Consider the following 14,676-nt stretch of genomic DNA (forward strand, 5'->3'; position numbering starts at 1 on the left):
GGGAGCTCTTCAGATCCCTGTGCTCCAAGCCCAACCTGCTCTTCCTCTCTCAGAGACCATCCACCCTGGATCCAGTGGCTTCCTGAGCCCCGCTCCTGCCTCTGCTGGGGCCCCAAGGTCCTTTTTCTGCTCAGCAGTCAGAGGGACCCGCCTGAAACACCGACCATCATTCCCTCTGCTTGATCCCCTGCAGTGGCTCGGGACCTGCCTGCAGAGAGCAGCCCTGCTGTGACCTCGGCCTTACTGCCCATGGCTCTACCTGTTATCACACATCCCAGCTCCTCTCCTGCCAGGCCAGAGGTCCTGTTTCCCAGCTGGGCAGCTCCAGCATGGAGGCCGCCTCTGTCCAGTGCCCTTCCCACTCCCTGCTGAGGGACATGCTTCTCTTCTTGGCCCTCCTTGTGTCTGTGCTTCATCTTCCCTGGCGACTAGCCTTGCTGGAGGGGAGTGGGTCTGATGGCCCCTCGTCCCTGGCACCGAGCATCTGGCTGGCCCACAGAGAATAAGTGTGCGGGGAGGTCAAGCCATGTGGGTTCCCAGCACACAGCTCTGGACAGGCCTGCGCCAGTCTTGCCTCTGGGAAGTGTGCTATCAGTCTGGGCCTCAGCCTTTTCATCTTCAAAATGTGGATGACTATCTTAAATGAGCTACCCTGTGAAGCACTTAATTTCAAAGAGCTAATTAAATATTACCTTATAGAAAAGGAACTTGTACATGAGTGTTCACACCAGCACTATTCACAATGGCCAGAAAGGTGGCAACGACTCAAATGTGAGGTTTATCCATACAATGGAATATTATTCAGTCATAAAAAGGAGCCAAAGACTGACATTATATGGATGAACCTCGAAAACATTAGGCCGAGTGAGTGAAACCAGACACAAAAGGTCACAAGTTGAATAATTCCATTTATGCGACACGTTCGCAATAGGTAAATTCATACGGACAGATTGGTGGTCGCCAGGGCAGAGGAGGAGAACGGCAAACGACTGCTTAACAGAGACAGGTTTCATTTTGGGATGCTGACATCTCTCTGGAACTACACAGCGGTGGTGGTTGCACGACACCGTGAACTAATGGTAAACTTTATGTGTATTTACCACAATTTTAAAAATACATACAAGAATAAAAGGCTTCGCAAAGCCGCCCATGAGCGGCTCGGGTCCTCCTGAGACCCGGTAACCATCTGGAGAGGTTCTGAGGCCTGAGGGTCTGAGGGGAGCGGCGGGCACCGCACCGTCCGTTCCGGCCGGCCGCACCTGCTCTGCCTCCGGAGCCCCGGAGCCGCGCCTGCCCCGCCCGCGATCGGCTCCGCCGTAGCCCCGCCCCGCCCCGCCCCCCGGCTGTCTGTTCGGGCCCAGGCCACACCCCTCCCCAGGCCCCGCCTCGCCGCCTGTCTGTCAACTCCACTCTGGCCCCGCCCCGCCCCCTCCCGTCGTTCCTTGGCTCGGGGCTCAGCGCGGCCCGTTGTTATGACGACACGGTCGTAAATCCGCCATCTTCCTGCGGCGCGTTGCGACATGGAGGGCGCGATGGCAGTGCGGGTGACGGCCGCTCATACGGCAGAAGCCCCGGCCGAAGCTGGGCGGGAAGCGGGCGAGGGCGGGGTCGCGGCGGAAGCGGCGGCGGCGGCCTTGGCCCCTGGCGGCTTCCTCGGCTTCCCGGCGCCCTTCAGCGAGGAAGGTAACGGGGCGAGACCGGGCCGGGCGCGGCCGGGGTGGGGGCGGCTCAGCCTGGGCTGGCGGAGGCCTCAGTGGCCCGAGCTGTGAGCGCGACAGACACTCCCAGACCCAGATTCCGCGCGGACCGCACGGGGCCCCGCACAGCCAGCCACGAGCCTCCCAGGTTTTCTCGGACCCTCACGGCCTCCCCTGCGGGCCGCCCATCCCCCGCGTGGGCCCGGGTGCGTGTTCACGGGTACTCACCGGTGCCCAAGCCTCCGGGCTCTCCGTGTAGGTCTTCGCAGACGCCACCACCACCAGCCCTGCCCCCTCGGCCCGGCCCCTCTCTGCCTCCTGTGCCGAGCAGGGCTCTTCCCTCCTGCGGGCCCCCTCCCACCGCATCTGACGCGCCGCCAGGGCCCTGGCCCGGGTGGGGCTGGAGGCTCCAGGAGGGCGGGGCTCCAGGCCTGTCTGGGGACAGCAGAGCCCAGTGAAGGAGAGCTGGGGCACTGCAGCCAGCCTGTGGGCTCCGTCTCAGACCTGCCACTTTCTAGCTTTCATGCTGGGAGGGTGACAATACCTCTCTGAGCCTCCATTTCCCCTTCCAAAATGAGGTGCGTGTTGCAGCACATAATATACCCAGCACTTACTCTGCATCAGCGTTTTTCTTTCTCAAACCAATCCTGAGACGTGGATGCTGTTGTTATTCCCATTTGGGGGATGAGGAATATTGAGGTTCAGAGATGTGAACGTGACCGAGTCACCCAGCTAGTAAGTAGCAAGGACTGGACTGTATCCCAGGACTGTGAAGCTCTGCCTCTTTTCCATCTGGGCTCTGTATCTCATAGGAGAATCGTGATAATTAAAATAGAGTGTGCGTGTAAAGCCCCAAGAACGATGTCGGGCACACACCAAAGACTCATTCATGGGGGCACTGATAGCTTTTGGAGACATAGCCTGGGTCTCTACCCTCTAAGCTTGTCCCATAAGGCTGTAGAAGGGGTCAGACAGGAAGGAAGGGGTTGGCTAGTGGTACTAGAGTTAGGGTGGTCTAGTTTTTGTGCTCACAGGATTCATAGTCTGTGCATTTTTTTCTTGTCCCTTCCTATTTCAGCTTGGAGAGGGGCAGTGCCAACATGGAGAGGGTCCCTTTGGAGGTTGCTGGGCTTGCCCATACCCTGTTTCAGCGAAATGGGCTGGGTGTGTCTCCTAATGGGGTAGGGGCTCCTTTGATGGCAATGACCTGGTGCCGAGTCAGATTTGGCAAGCGGGGCGGGAAGGTTAAGAGGGTGGTGGGCACCTAGGTGCTTGGTTTCTGCCTGAGCCATCGGGAGGGGACCACCTTCTCTCGAGTGGCCTTCTGTGGGCAAGTCAGACTGTGGTTTGGCCTTTTATTTGCTCATTACTTCAACAAACATTGACCAGGTTTCTGTGCCCCAGCCTTGGGTTTGACCTTGACGTGGGACTGAACGTGAGGTGATGGAAATTGGCAGACTTTTGTGGAAGCAGAAGGGACAGCTCCCCACCCCTTGTGCAAACAGCAGGGCGTCTGGAGTAGACCCTCGGGTTCAGGTTCTGGCCCCAGCACTCAGCAGTTGGGTGATCTTGAACCTCAAATCATTTTTTTAGGATGGGAATAGTCATCTCCATTTCCCTAGGGTGCTGGCATGATTTGGTGATGTCCCCATTGGGGTGCTTGGCCCACAGGAAGGACTCAGTGAGCATGAAGTCTCTTCTGCAGGATGTGGAGCCAGCATGGTGGTGATGAGGGGCTCAGGTGCAGTGGCCCTGGGGCATGGAACTCCTCTGGAAAGCTCTACCATTGGTGTCTATGTCTGAGCAGGGGTGCTGCCTGCTGGGGACCCAATGAAGCCCCAAATCAGTGAGAGGAGTGGTCATTGGTCAGGGCCCTGCTATAGGCATCAGCCTGCAAGCCCCCACTGTACCCTCTACACGCACTGGGTCAGCCCATTTTGCAGATGAGCCAATGGACCTAGAGAGGTCACTGAGGTGCCCAAGGGTACATCCACACCCCAACAGTCTTAAATCTTAGTCCTCTACTGTTCCCAAACCTTGGGGAATTCCTCTGCCTCCCAGCCCCTTTCCTGGTTCTCTCTCCCTCGCTGCTAAAATGGAGGGTTTGGGTCTGACAGCCTGAGTGGATCCTGGCAGCTCAGCGTGTGGTCAGGGCCACACCCTACTGCATGCTGTGCTCCCTGGGTGGGCTTTGCTCCTGCAGAACTCCAGAGGATGGGGGCTGCACCCGGGGGTTACCTAGTCCTGGGTCCCCATGTGTGTTATCGTCTGGGAGGGCCGGGAAAGCAAGATGCCAGACTTGGGTGAGTTGGTCTGAGGCTGGAGGGGAAGCCCAGGCCTACTGACAGCAGGCTCATTGCAGATGAGGATGACGTGCACAGATGTGGCCGCTGCCAGGCGGAGTTCACTGCCTTGGAAGACTTCGTTCAGCACAAGATTCAGAAGGCCTGCCAGCGGGCCCCTCCAGAGGCCTTGCCCGCCACCCCTGCCACCACTGCACTCCTGGGCCAGGAGGTGAGCCCCCACCCCACTGCCACCACACGCACATGCCCATCCCTGGGCTAACCTGACAGGAGGAGGAAGAGGCAGTGTGCCAGGACAGACCTGTGCAGCTGGTTCCTGGGGACACGTGGGCGGGCAGAGGGCAGGCATCTGGCTGTAGGTAAGGGAAGGTCTAAGCTGTGTCACTAAGAGCCTGGTGTTGCCCTGGCGTGTCCTGGATTGCCTGGGGTGGCCCAGCCTTCTCAGCAGCCTCTGGCCGAAGCCTGTACAGTTAGGGGACTGTTGTCTCTTCTTTCTTGGGGTCTGAGGGTCTCTCTTGACTTGGGGGCATCAAGGTGGCTTTTGTGCTTTTGACACCTAGTTTTTGGGAATCCCACAAAGAAAGCATGGCCCTGTGGATCCCACTACCTTGTGATAAAAACGGTCAACCTTGTTGACATGCTTGCAGTATGACATGCTCCTTGGCTTGGAGCATGTCAACAAGGTTGGCCATTTTTATAAATTCTGCAGCACACCGCAGGGTGGGAGCTCTTGTCATCCTCATTGTAGAGAACAGGAGAGGAGGCTCAGAAAGAAGTCAGTGGTCTTAGGCTGCCAGCAAAGAGTGGCCCAGATGACATTGGAACCCTGGTCATCTTACTCTGATCCTGTACTTGCCTCTCCCAGAGGGGCCCTCTCCTCCAGGAGGGCTCTGGGCCTTGTCCTTTGACCCCTTAGCCGGGGCTCTTGGGTTGCCTGATTCACCTTCATTCCCGAAAACCAGCCCGGCTCCATTCCAGAGTTGTTGGTCACTCCCTGCAGATGTTCAGAGTTCTGGGTCAGCTCCTGGTGGCCAGAGACATTGGGGTGATGGGGTTGACACCTGCCCTGGGTAGGCAGGGCCAGGCTGGGAGTCAGGCTCCAAGCAGTGGTCCTCTGGGGGAAGAGAGCCCCGCCACAGGCCCTCTCCTCCACAGCTCCATGCCAAGGGAGCTCAGGCCGCACTCTGGGAACTCTGGAGCCTCCAGACAAGTCCCCTCTGCCCCCTGCTCCCCCTTGGTAGGTGCTGCCGGCGGCGGCTGGCCCAGAGGAGCCCATCACTGTGGCCCACATCGTGGTGGAGGCAGCCTCTCTGGCAGCAGACATTGGCCACGCACCGGACCTCGTTGGTAAGCCAGGCATGGCCACAGTGGGTGAGTCAGCTGTGACGCATTGCTGACTTGATAGCCAGCTATGGTCAGGGCCAGGGAATGGCTCTCTCTGCTGCCTATACCCTCCTCTCTGCCGAAAGCAAGGCCTGGCCAGGAGGGGGCTGAGGGCTCTCGTGAGCCTTCCCCAGGGCACAGCCTGCAGGAGGAGGGAGCACTGGGCACGAGGCCTTGCCAGGAACGGGGAACCAGGGCCTTGCTCACTGTGTCCATGGTGGTCTGGGCAGCTCTGGGGCACATCCTGGCATTGGGAATCTTGGATTTGTGCTTAATTATGAGCTGGTTGCTCTTTCCTGCGTGTTTTCCCAAGCTGTTCCTGCCCTGGTCCTTCTAGACTATTCCCACCCCCCAGGTTCCTACTTCTTGCCTCCAGGAAGCACCTACTGGGGACACCCCCAGGATGGCTCACTGCTCCAGCAGTGGCTCTGGCGGGTGGGTGTGGGGCAGACCTGGTAGCACCTGCTGCTCATGCAGGGCCCTGACTCACAGCCTGGCCTTGGCCTGCACCTCCCCAGAACCTCCTTATTCTGGTGTGGGGGTGGTGGTTGCTGCCCTGATATTCACACGGCTTTTATGAGCTGTACAAGCCAAGCCTCTTTTTTTTTTTTTTTTTTTTTTTTTTTTAAGCCAAGCCTCTTTGATGGCTGTTGTTTAAGTTAAAGTGCCTCACTGATGTGCAGGGTGTTGTGAGGTCTGGATTGGGTCAAGCTCTCCTTAATCAGGGACAGATGAGCATGCAAGGGGTATATTCAAAGGGCAGCCTAGGGCCTGGGCGGATGGGAGCCAGGGGCTGTCCCGGGGTGGAGATGAGTGGCTGGGCGTGCATGTGCCTTGAATGGAAGCTGGGTTGGGGCTGATGTGGTGGGAGGTTGGGAAGGGCATGGCTGTTGCTGGGGCTGCCTGCTGGGCAGGGGCTAAGGCAGGTGAGTGGGCAGCTGGACAGGAAGTGGGTCTGCATAACAGGTCCAACTTGGCCTTGGGAAGACCTGGGGAGCAGCTGTGGCTGGAAGAGCTGTGGCAGAGGCTAGCCTTGGGCCCAGGAAGGGAGCCTGGGCACAGGCTGCTCTCTGGGAGGCAGCAGGAACACCCATCTTGGTCTCTGTGCCACCTTTCCCCTGGCACTCTTACAACAAGGACACTTATCTGGGTTAGGATAGGAGGGATAGGAATGTGCATGTGGGAGGTGGGGTGTGCTCCAGCTTTGGCGGGGCATTTGGTTTCTGGGATGGCATCATTTGGGAGCCTACCTTCCCTGGGTTCCAGCAGCTGCTCCAGGCCCCTTTCCTCCCACCCCAACCTCCAGCCTCAGCTCAGCATGGCAGTCCCTCCAGGTGCTGCTCACCCCTGCCTCTCTTGCACCCTTGGGATTTTCTCTTTGTAGGCTCCCTGGGTGCCCTAAGTGTGCCCCTTGGCCAGTGCTCGGCTCAGAGGGCCGGGGCCAAGGGCTGCCTAGGACTCCTGCTGGCCTTGTGTGGAGACCAGCTGCTGGTGGCCCAGGGCGAGGCAGGGGCTGGACATACCCCTCCTGGCCCTCCTGCCTCTCCCTTGGAAACAAATCGTGTCTCCTCTCTGGATCTGGGGCAGTCGCATTCCACCTTGCATCCTCGCTGGCCAGAGCTCTCTGTCCTTTCGGGAAGATCATTTCTGGGGCATCGAGCACGTCAACCAGGGCACGGGCAAGAGAGGCCCTTAATTCTTTCTGAATCACAGCGCTTTCGCTCTGTTTCAAGAGAATGGCTTGTCAAAACAAGACGCCAAGCCGACTAAGACGATGTCTAAGAAGTGGTTTCACAGCTGTTTCCCACTTGTCATTTTTATGAGCAGAAAATGTGAAGTGTGTTTACAGCCCAGCTTTGCACATTGTCAGACTTGCTCAACACCCTGTGACAAGTGCAAAAGCCCGACTTCCTTTCCCCAGGCTATCCCAGGTGTCTGGAGAGCATTCAGTCTCCCAGGCTGAGTATCCCTAGTCTGTCTGGGGACAGGCCAGCTGGGCCTGCCAGCAGCCTAGCCAGTGGCAACCCTGGACACATTCCCTCTACAATGGTACAGGACAAATGTCAGTGAGCCAGGCTGGCCAGACTACTGTCTGTGTACTGGGCACCTTGTCACCAGGATTTGTGTGTCTTCTAGGCTTAGGGGATAGGGCATCTGTGCTCATGGTGCGTCTCCCTACTGGACACATTTCAGGAGCCCTGGGGCATCTCTGGGCTGCTCCACAGAGTCGGCGAGGGGGTTGTCTACTGCGCTTTCAGGCTGACCTTGGAGCGGCTGAGCAGTTCCCTGGCTGCCTCCCAGAGCAGCATGTCCCATGTCCTGGGCTGGGGCTGGGGCTGGTCTGGTCTGAACAGCTCCACGGCCCCATCAGTCTCTGGGTAGGGATCCCATGGAGGTGGCAAAGCCTGTGGTGGGTCCCAACGCTTAAGCTGACCTGCCTCTCCTCAGGTGGTGGGCACATCAAAGAGGTCATCGTGGCTGCTGAAGCAGAGCCAGGGGACAGTGAGATGGCGGAGGCCCCAGGCAGCCCCCACCAGCAGGGGCTGGGGCTTGCCGGGGAGGGCGAACAGGCCCAGGTCAAGCTGCTGGTGAATAAGGACGGCCGCTACGTGTGCATGCTGTGCCACAAGACCTTCAAGACGGTGAGCCACGGGGGCCGCGGGCCGGCCAGGCCTCCTGCCTGCTCCCCCAGGGAGGTGCCTGAGCCTCGCTGCCCCTCCCCCACAGGGCAGCATTCTCAAGGCCCACATGGTCACCCACAGCAGCCGCAAGGACCACGAGTGCAAGCTCTGCGGGGCCTCCTTCCGCACCAAGGGCTCGCTCATCCGGCACCACCGGCGGCACACGGGTGAGCCTGGCTGGGGCCTGAGGGCCAGAGCCGCACAGTGCCCTGCTGCCTGGCTCAGGCACCCACCCCAGCCTGGGGTGCCCTGGCTCTGGGTGTCTGCCTGGGGCTGACTCGGTGCTCTCCGCAGACGAGCGCCCCTACAAGTGTGCCAAATGTGGAAAGAGCTTCCGGGAGTCGGGTGCGCTGACGCGGCATCTCAAGTCTCTTACCCCATGCACGGAAAAAATTCGCTTCAGCATGAGCAAGGATGTGGTTGTTGGCCAAGAGGACGTGCCTGCAGGTCAGCAGGGTGGGTGTGGGCCTGGGTCGCTTGGGGCTGCCATTCCCGGTCGGGGCTGCCGGCCCAGACACCACTGGTCTGTGTGAGGGGTCTTTAAGGACTTCCTCGGCTCTGTCTTAAAGGGTCTGGAGCCTCCGCTGTGGGGACAGTTACATCACCATCGGTGACAGACGAGCCCATGGAGACTTCGCCCGTGATTCATCTGGTGACAGATGCCAAGGGCACCGTCATCCATGAAGTCCATGTCCAGATGCAGGAGCTGCCCCTGGGCATGAAAGCCCTGGCCCCAGAGGTGGGGGCAGACTGGGGGCCCCTGTAGGGCTGCTCTGTCCTCTGCCCGCTCAGTACCAGGCTTCATTCTGGGTTGTGTCTCCAGCAGGAACCCTTGCTCTGCTCTCTGGGCTGCCTCCTGGCGCTCAGTCTGGGTGCAGGGGAGGCGGGAGGCGGTGGCAGGGAAAGCTTGTCAGCAGACAGCACAGCAGAGGGCAGCGTAGGGGTGAGGGAGGAGAGTGAGGCAGGGTATGGCGTGCCTGGCTGCCTGCGGCCAGCCTCCTTCCCTCCACTTGCTCCACAGCCCCCAGTGCCTGAAGAGCTTCCCTGTGCTGGTGAGGGCGGCCGTGAGAACCTGCTGCACCAGGCCATGCAGAACTCTGGCATCGTCCTCGAGCGCGTGGCTGGGGAGGAAGGTGCCCTGGATCCAGCCCCTCCCGCCGGGTCCAGTCCCCAGCCCTTGGGAGATGGCGCCCCGGAACTGCCACTGCTGGAGGTACAGCCGATGGAGACAGTAGGTGCCTGCGCCGCTAGCACACTCCTTCCGGGGGCCAGACCCTGGAGGCCTGCTCACCCCGGGGGCTTGGTCATGTTCCTCACAGCCTGGCAGAGAATGGTGTCTCTTTCTGCTGTGACTTTGTCCACTGATCTGTTTCCTGTCTTCCCTGGGGCCAGGAGGGAGCCTGCCAGGGTGGGGCTCATGGTCATGTCCTTGTTACTTCTGGGGTGCAGCCTGCAGTGGGTGCTGGAGGCCTGCCTGTGCTCCCCCAGCAGGTGGCCAATGAGCCCTCAGCTGTGCCCAGGACCCACCCGTGCCCTCAGTGCAGCGAGACCTTCCCAACGGCAGCCACCCTGGAGGCCCACAAGAGGGGCCATGCAGGTGGGTGGCAGGAGGGTGTGTGCCTGTGGGCAGTGGATGGCCTGCGAGTGTGTAGCGTGGGCCGGTGGGCAGTGGGTGTTGAAGGTGGCCTGTGGGCAGGCAGGAGGTGGCTGAGCGGGCCCAAGGGTGGGGGGCCGGCCTGATGTGGCATGTGGCCGCAGGGCCGAGGCCGTTCACCTGCATGCAGTGTGGCAAGGCGTTCCCCAAGGCCTACCTGCTCAAGAAGCACCAGGAGGTGCATGTGCACGAGCGCCGCTTCCGCTGTGGGGACTGTGGGAAGCTTTACAAGACCATCGCCCACGTGCGTGGCCACCGGCGCGTCCACTCTGATGAGCGACCCTACCCATGTCCTGAGTGTGGCAAGCGCTACAAGACCAAGGTGGGCCTCTGGCCTCAGGACCCTGGTGGCTGACCACCCCCATCCTTTAGCTCCCTAGCCTTGGGGCCAGATGCGCCTTGTTCCCTGCCCGCACTGTCCCTCCTTGCCCCCGTCACCTCCAGCCTGTGCAGCCCAGGCTTAGGTCCTCACTCAAACCCGAGGTGGGTGGGGAGAGCACAGGCTGTGGTGGCTGAGGCCAGGCTGGTACTGACAGTGGGTCTCTGCAGAATGCCCAACAGGTGCACTTCCGGACACACCTGGAGGAGAAGCCTCACGTGTGCCAGTTCTGTAGCCGAGGCTTCCGGGAGAAGGGCTCGCTGGTGCGGCATGTGCGGCACCATACGGGCGAGAAGCCCTTCAAATGCTACAAGTGCGGCCGTGGCTTTGCTGAGCATGGCACGCTCAACCGGCACCTGCGCACCAAAGGTCCGGGACACCAGGTGGCAGGCAGTGGGAGGGGGCGAGGGCCAGGACTCACCAAGCCTTGACCGAGCTCCCCCAACCGGCAGGGGGCTGCCTGCTGGAGGTGGAGGAGCTGCTGGTGTCTGAGGAGAGCCCCGAGGCAGCTGCCACTGTCCTTGCGGAGGACCCACACACTGTGTTAGTGGAGTTCTCGTCCATGGTGGCCGACACCCAGGAGTACATCATTGAGGTGCGTGTAGGGCCGGTGGGCTGGGATAGGGCCCGGGGCAGCCGAGGCTCACCTCTGACTGTCTGCACAGGCCACTGCAGACGATGCTGAGACCAGTGAAGCCACGGAGATCATCGAGGGCACCCAGACAGAGGTGAGGGCTGGCGTGAGGGGCGGGCTGGCCTGGCTCCCTTTCGCAGCCCCTTGGCTGAGCTGTGGGCCCCTGCAGGTGGACAGCCACATCATGAAGGTGGTGCAGCAGATCGTGCACCAGGCCAGCGCCGGGCATCAGATCATCGTGCAGAACGTGACCATGGACCAGGAGGCGGGGCTGGGCCCAGAAGCAGCTGCCGCCGATACCATCACCATCGCCACCCCTGAGAGCCTGACGGAGCAGGTGGCCATGACACTGGCCTCAGCCATCAGCGAGGGCACTGTGCTCACGGCTCGAGCAGGTGCAAATGGCACTGAACAGGCCACAGTGACCATGGTGTCATCGGAGGACATTGAGATCCTGGAGCATGCGGGCGAGCTGGTCATCGCCTCACCTGAGGGTCAGCTTGAGGTGCGGACCGTTGTCGTCTAGCATGGAGGCCTGCAGGTCCCTGGTGGCTGGAGCCGGGCCGGGGTCTCTGAGTGCCCTGCCCACGCCTGGCCTGGTAGAGAAGATGGCACAGAACTCAGACGTGCAGAGGAGAAGGGGAGTGTAAATAGAGTTTTTTGTTGCTTTACAATAAAACATGAAAACCTGCAGCTTGTGATGTTCGGCAGGGACGGCTGGGCCTGGCAGCCCCGCCTTTGCAGCTTCCTCTGGCGGCAGCACCTGCCTGCCCAGGCCCCCCCTGGACTCATGCCTGTCCTCCCCGCCCAGGGGCTCCCACCCACTCTGGCGGCTCCTTGGTGGTGCGTGGGTGTCGCTGGCATGTAGACAGGCAGCCTGCTGCTGCTGCCCCGCCCAGCCGGACCCATGACCCCGGTTTCCTTAGGCTTGTGGGGTGGTGGGTGGAGGGTGCTGCTGCCCAGCCTGCTGCCATGGGGGGGCTGAGCAGCCTTGGCTTCTTACCCCAAGGGGAGGACGTGTAGGAGCAGCAGGGATGCTGGGCTGGACCCGGGCTGGTCTTTCCTGAGTGCCCTGCTTTAGTTTCCCTAAGGTGATGCCCGCTCAAGGCAGATTCTGGTGCCTGGCTTCTGGTTGATCCTCTGTCAGCCCTGAGGCTGCCTTTGTGGGGGCTGGCAGAGGGTTCCCGGCTGGTTCTGGGACCAGGCCTGGGGCACCAGAGCTGGCTCAGGCAGATCCCCTGCCCCTTGCCTCGGGTCTCCATGGGAAAGGGAGCCAGGAGTCCCAGCATCCAGCTCCATCGAGGGGGCGGGACCCAACACAGCTGGCCCCTCCCTGGACCAGGGCCACAAATACCCGTGCCCTGGTGCCAGAGCTGCTTCCCGACCAAGTCCGGGCAGTTGGTCCTGCGCGGAGACGTGCCCCCAGCCTGGACCCAGCATACCCACTGGACCAGGCTCTCTGAGTCTCTGCTACCGCCTCAGCCACATCCCAGGTGAGTCTCGGGGCTGGGTTGAGCTGGGGGCTGGGGAGTGGATGGGACCGGGTTCCTCCGTTCAGGCTTCAGTTTCCCCACGCAGTGGCAGAACACTAGGGTCCCAGAGCCCAGCACGCTACCCCTGGGACACCTGGAGAACGTGGCGGGCGGAGAATGCGCTTTGGCACCCGCTCCCCCAGCTGGTTGGTTGGGAAGCGGGCAGAGGAAGGGTCCATGTGCCTGACTCCAGGTCCACGCTCACGCTGGCCGCCGTCTGTCCCCCCAGCGCGCGCCATGGGCGGGACCCGGGTCCTGCTGGCCGCGCTTTGGGCGCTGGGGGCTGCAGGGGCCGCTGCGCTGCGCATCGGAGCCTTCAACATCCAGAGCTTCAGCGACAACAAAGTGTCGGACTCAGCCTGCGGCAGCATCATCGCACAAGTGAGGCCAGGGAGCGGGGGCGGAGCTTCGGGGCGGGGCCGCAGCTGTCTCGGGGCGACTGGCTGCTCATCACCCCGCACCTGCCGGCTCCTCCCCAGATCCTTGCTGGCTATGACATCACGCTGGTGCAGGAGGTGCGAGACCCAGACCTGAGCGCCGTATCCATGCTCATGGAGCAGATCAACAGGTGTGGCGGGCCGGGCTCCGCGTCGCGCTCCCCGGCCGGGATGCAAGGCCTCTGCGCAGCGCCTTGACCCGGGGCCTGGCCCGTATCTCCGCAGCGTGTCGGAGCATGAGTACAGCTTTGTGAGCAGCGAGCCCCTGGGTCGGGACCAGTACAAGGAAATGTACTTGTTCGTCTACAGGTGAGGGGCGGGCCTAAAGGAGGGGGCGCCCCAGCTGGAGGTGGCGGCTCAGCGCGACCACCTATTCTCTGCTCTCAGGAAAGACAAAGTGTCGGTCGTGGACACATACCAGTACCCGGACCCCGAGGACGCTTTCAGTCGCGAACCTTTCGTGGTCAAGTTCTCAGCCCCGGGCTCAGGTGAGGCCGGCCCCGCCCCTCCCGCCAGCCCCGCCCCTCCCGCCGCCCCGCACTGACAGCCTGGCCCTGCCCGCAGCCATCAGGGAGCTGGTGCTGATCCCGCTGCACTCGGCGCCGCGCCACGCCGTGGCGGAGATCGACGCTCTCTACGACGTGTACCTGGACGTGATCGACAAGTGGGGCACCGACGTAAGCCCCGTGCGCCTTGGTCCTGTGGTCCCCGTAGGCGCGCCCTGGAGGTTTGGGCCATCGAGGGTGGGGCTGGGGCTGGGGCAGCCCCTCCGGGCGGGCTCAGACCGGCTCCGCGGCGCCCGCAGGACATGCTGTTCCTGGGTGACTTCAATGCCGACTGCAAGTACGTGCGGCCGCACGACTGGGCCGCCATCCGCCTGCGCAGCAGCGAAGTCTTCAAGTGGCTGATCCCGGACAGCGCCGACACCACGGTGGGCAACTCGGACTGCGCCTATGACCGCATCGTGGTGTGCGGCGCCCAGCTGCGCAGGAGCCTGAAGCCCCAGTCCGCTGTGGTGCGCAACTTCCAGGAGGAATTCGGCCTGGACCAGACTCAGGCAAGTGCTGGGCTGGTTCCCAGGCCTGGGGTTCCCAGGCCACCCTGGTGCACGTAGGCCAGCAAACCTGCTGCCCAGGGCCGGGCCCCACCTCAGCTCCTCCCTGCACTGGGGCCTCCATCCCGCCACCAGCAGAATAATTCCGGGAAGGCAGGGCAGTGTCTCTTTGCCTTCCCCAACAGGGAGCCGTCTTGGGCCCATCTGCACCCCGCAGCCGCAGGGGTGGACACTTACTGGCTACCTCCCCACAAGGGCAGTGGTTTGTAGACGTCCATCTGGCCTGACCCTGGGGGGTGGAGGCAGCTTTCCAAGGTGGAGCCAGAGGGAGGACAGGCTGCCCAGCAAGACCCCTGAAGCTGTCCCTTCTCCCTCCAGGCTCTGGCCATCAGCGACCACTTTCCTGTGGAGGTGACCCTGAAGTCCCACTGACAGCCGAGGCCAGCCAGGGCTGCCAGCCACACTCTGGAATGGCCCCATAGTGACTCCTTCGGGTGGCAGCTACCCACAGTGAGGCCACAGGGCAAGGTCTGCTGGCCATGGACAAGTGGCCATGGACACATTATGGGACCACTGAGAGCCTCAGTTTCCACATCTGTGAGGCAGACCACACCACCCACCTCAGGGTGGTTGTGAAGAGTCCCCATGAAGGGCACTGACTGCAGTGCTGGGCACACACGTGTGCTCAATAAACGAGCTGCTCTGAGCCAGGACCACATGCAGGTTGGCTTCAAGGCCTCCGTGTCTTTTCTCAGGACTCAGCCCTTCTGGGGCATGAGGCTTGGTACGTGGTCCAGGGATAGCCTGACCTGCCCTTTCATGTCCTGGTGGGAAGTGGCAACCTCTGGGAAGCCCGTTCTTTCTTGGTGTGAATTGCAACCACCTCCAAGAACTTCTACGAATACAGCTGGGACAGTTATGG

The 14,676-nt window shown here is 61.6% G+C and overlaps 2 protein-coding genes across 4 annotated transcripts; both read left to right on the forward strand.

Moving 5' to 3' along the window:
• Positions 1–1,468: 1,468 nt before the first annotated feature.
• Positions 1,469–11,424, forward strand: E4F1 (E4F transcription factor 1). 3 transcript variants are annotated; one of them, XM_012743596.2, is made up of 14 exons: positions 1,469–1,683; positions 4,060–4,211; positions 5,242–5,347; positions 7,832–8,025; positions 8,111–8,231; positions 8,359–8,511; positions 8,634–8,803; positions 9,086–9,295; positions 9,553–9,661; positions 9,823–10,040; positions 10,268–10,466; positions 10,550–10,692; positions 10,763–10,825; positions 10,901–11,424. In XM_012743596.2, exons 1-14 carry the CDS (start codon positions 1,521–1,523, stop codon positions 11,255–11,257), a joined length of 2,358 nt encoding a protein of 785 aa, XP_012599050.2. In that variant the 5' UTR covers positions 1,469–1,520; the 3' UTR covers positions 11,258–11,424. The 3 variants fall into 3 exon arrangements, with proteins under 3 accessions (XP_012599050.2, XP_012599051.2, XP_020137111.2); XM_012743597.2 differs by having other exon boundaries at positions 1,470–1,683; positions 9,086–9,277; XM_020281522.2 differs by having other exon boundaries at positions 1,470–1,683; positions 9,086–9,277; positions 9,556–9,661.
• A 97-nt stretch (positions 11,425–11,521) lies between these two features.
• DNASE1L2 (deoxyribonuclease 1 like 2) lies at positions 11,522–14,476 on the forward strand. Its single transcript, XM_012743605.3, is given in 7 exon segments — positions 11,522–12,644; positions 12,743–12,831; positions 12,926–13,009; positions 13,088–13,196; positions 13,198–13,377; positions 13,506–13,757; positions 14,133–14,476. Coding segments are annotated over 7 exon segments (1,032 nt in total). The 5' UTR covers positions 11,522–12,380; the 3' UTR covers positions 14,187–14,476.
• Positions 14,477–14,676: the final 200 nt, after the last annotated feature.

Source organism: Microcebus murinus, chromosome 19, assembly GCF_040939455.1.
Source record: "Microcebus murinus isolate Inina chromosome 19, M.murinus_Inina_mat1.0, whole genome shotgun sequence".
Taxonomy (NCBI): domain Eukaryota; kingdom Metazoa; phylum Chordata; class Mammalia; order Primates; family Cheirogaleidae; genus Microcebus; species Microcebus murinus.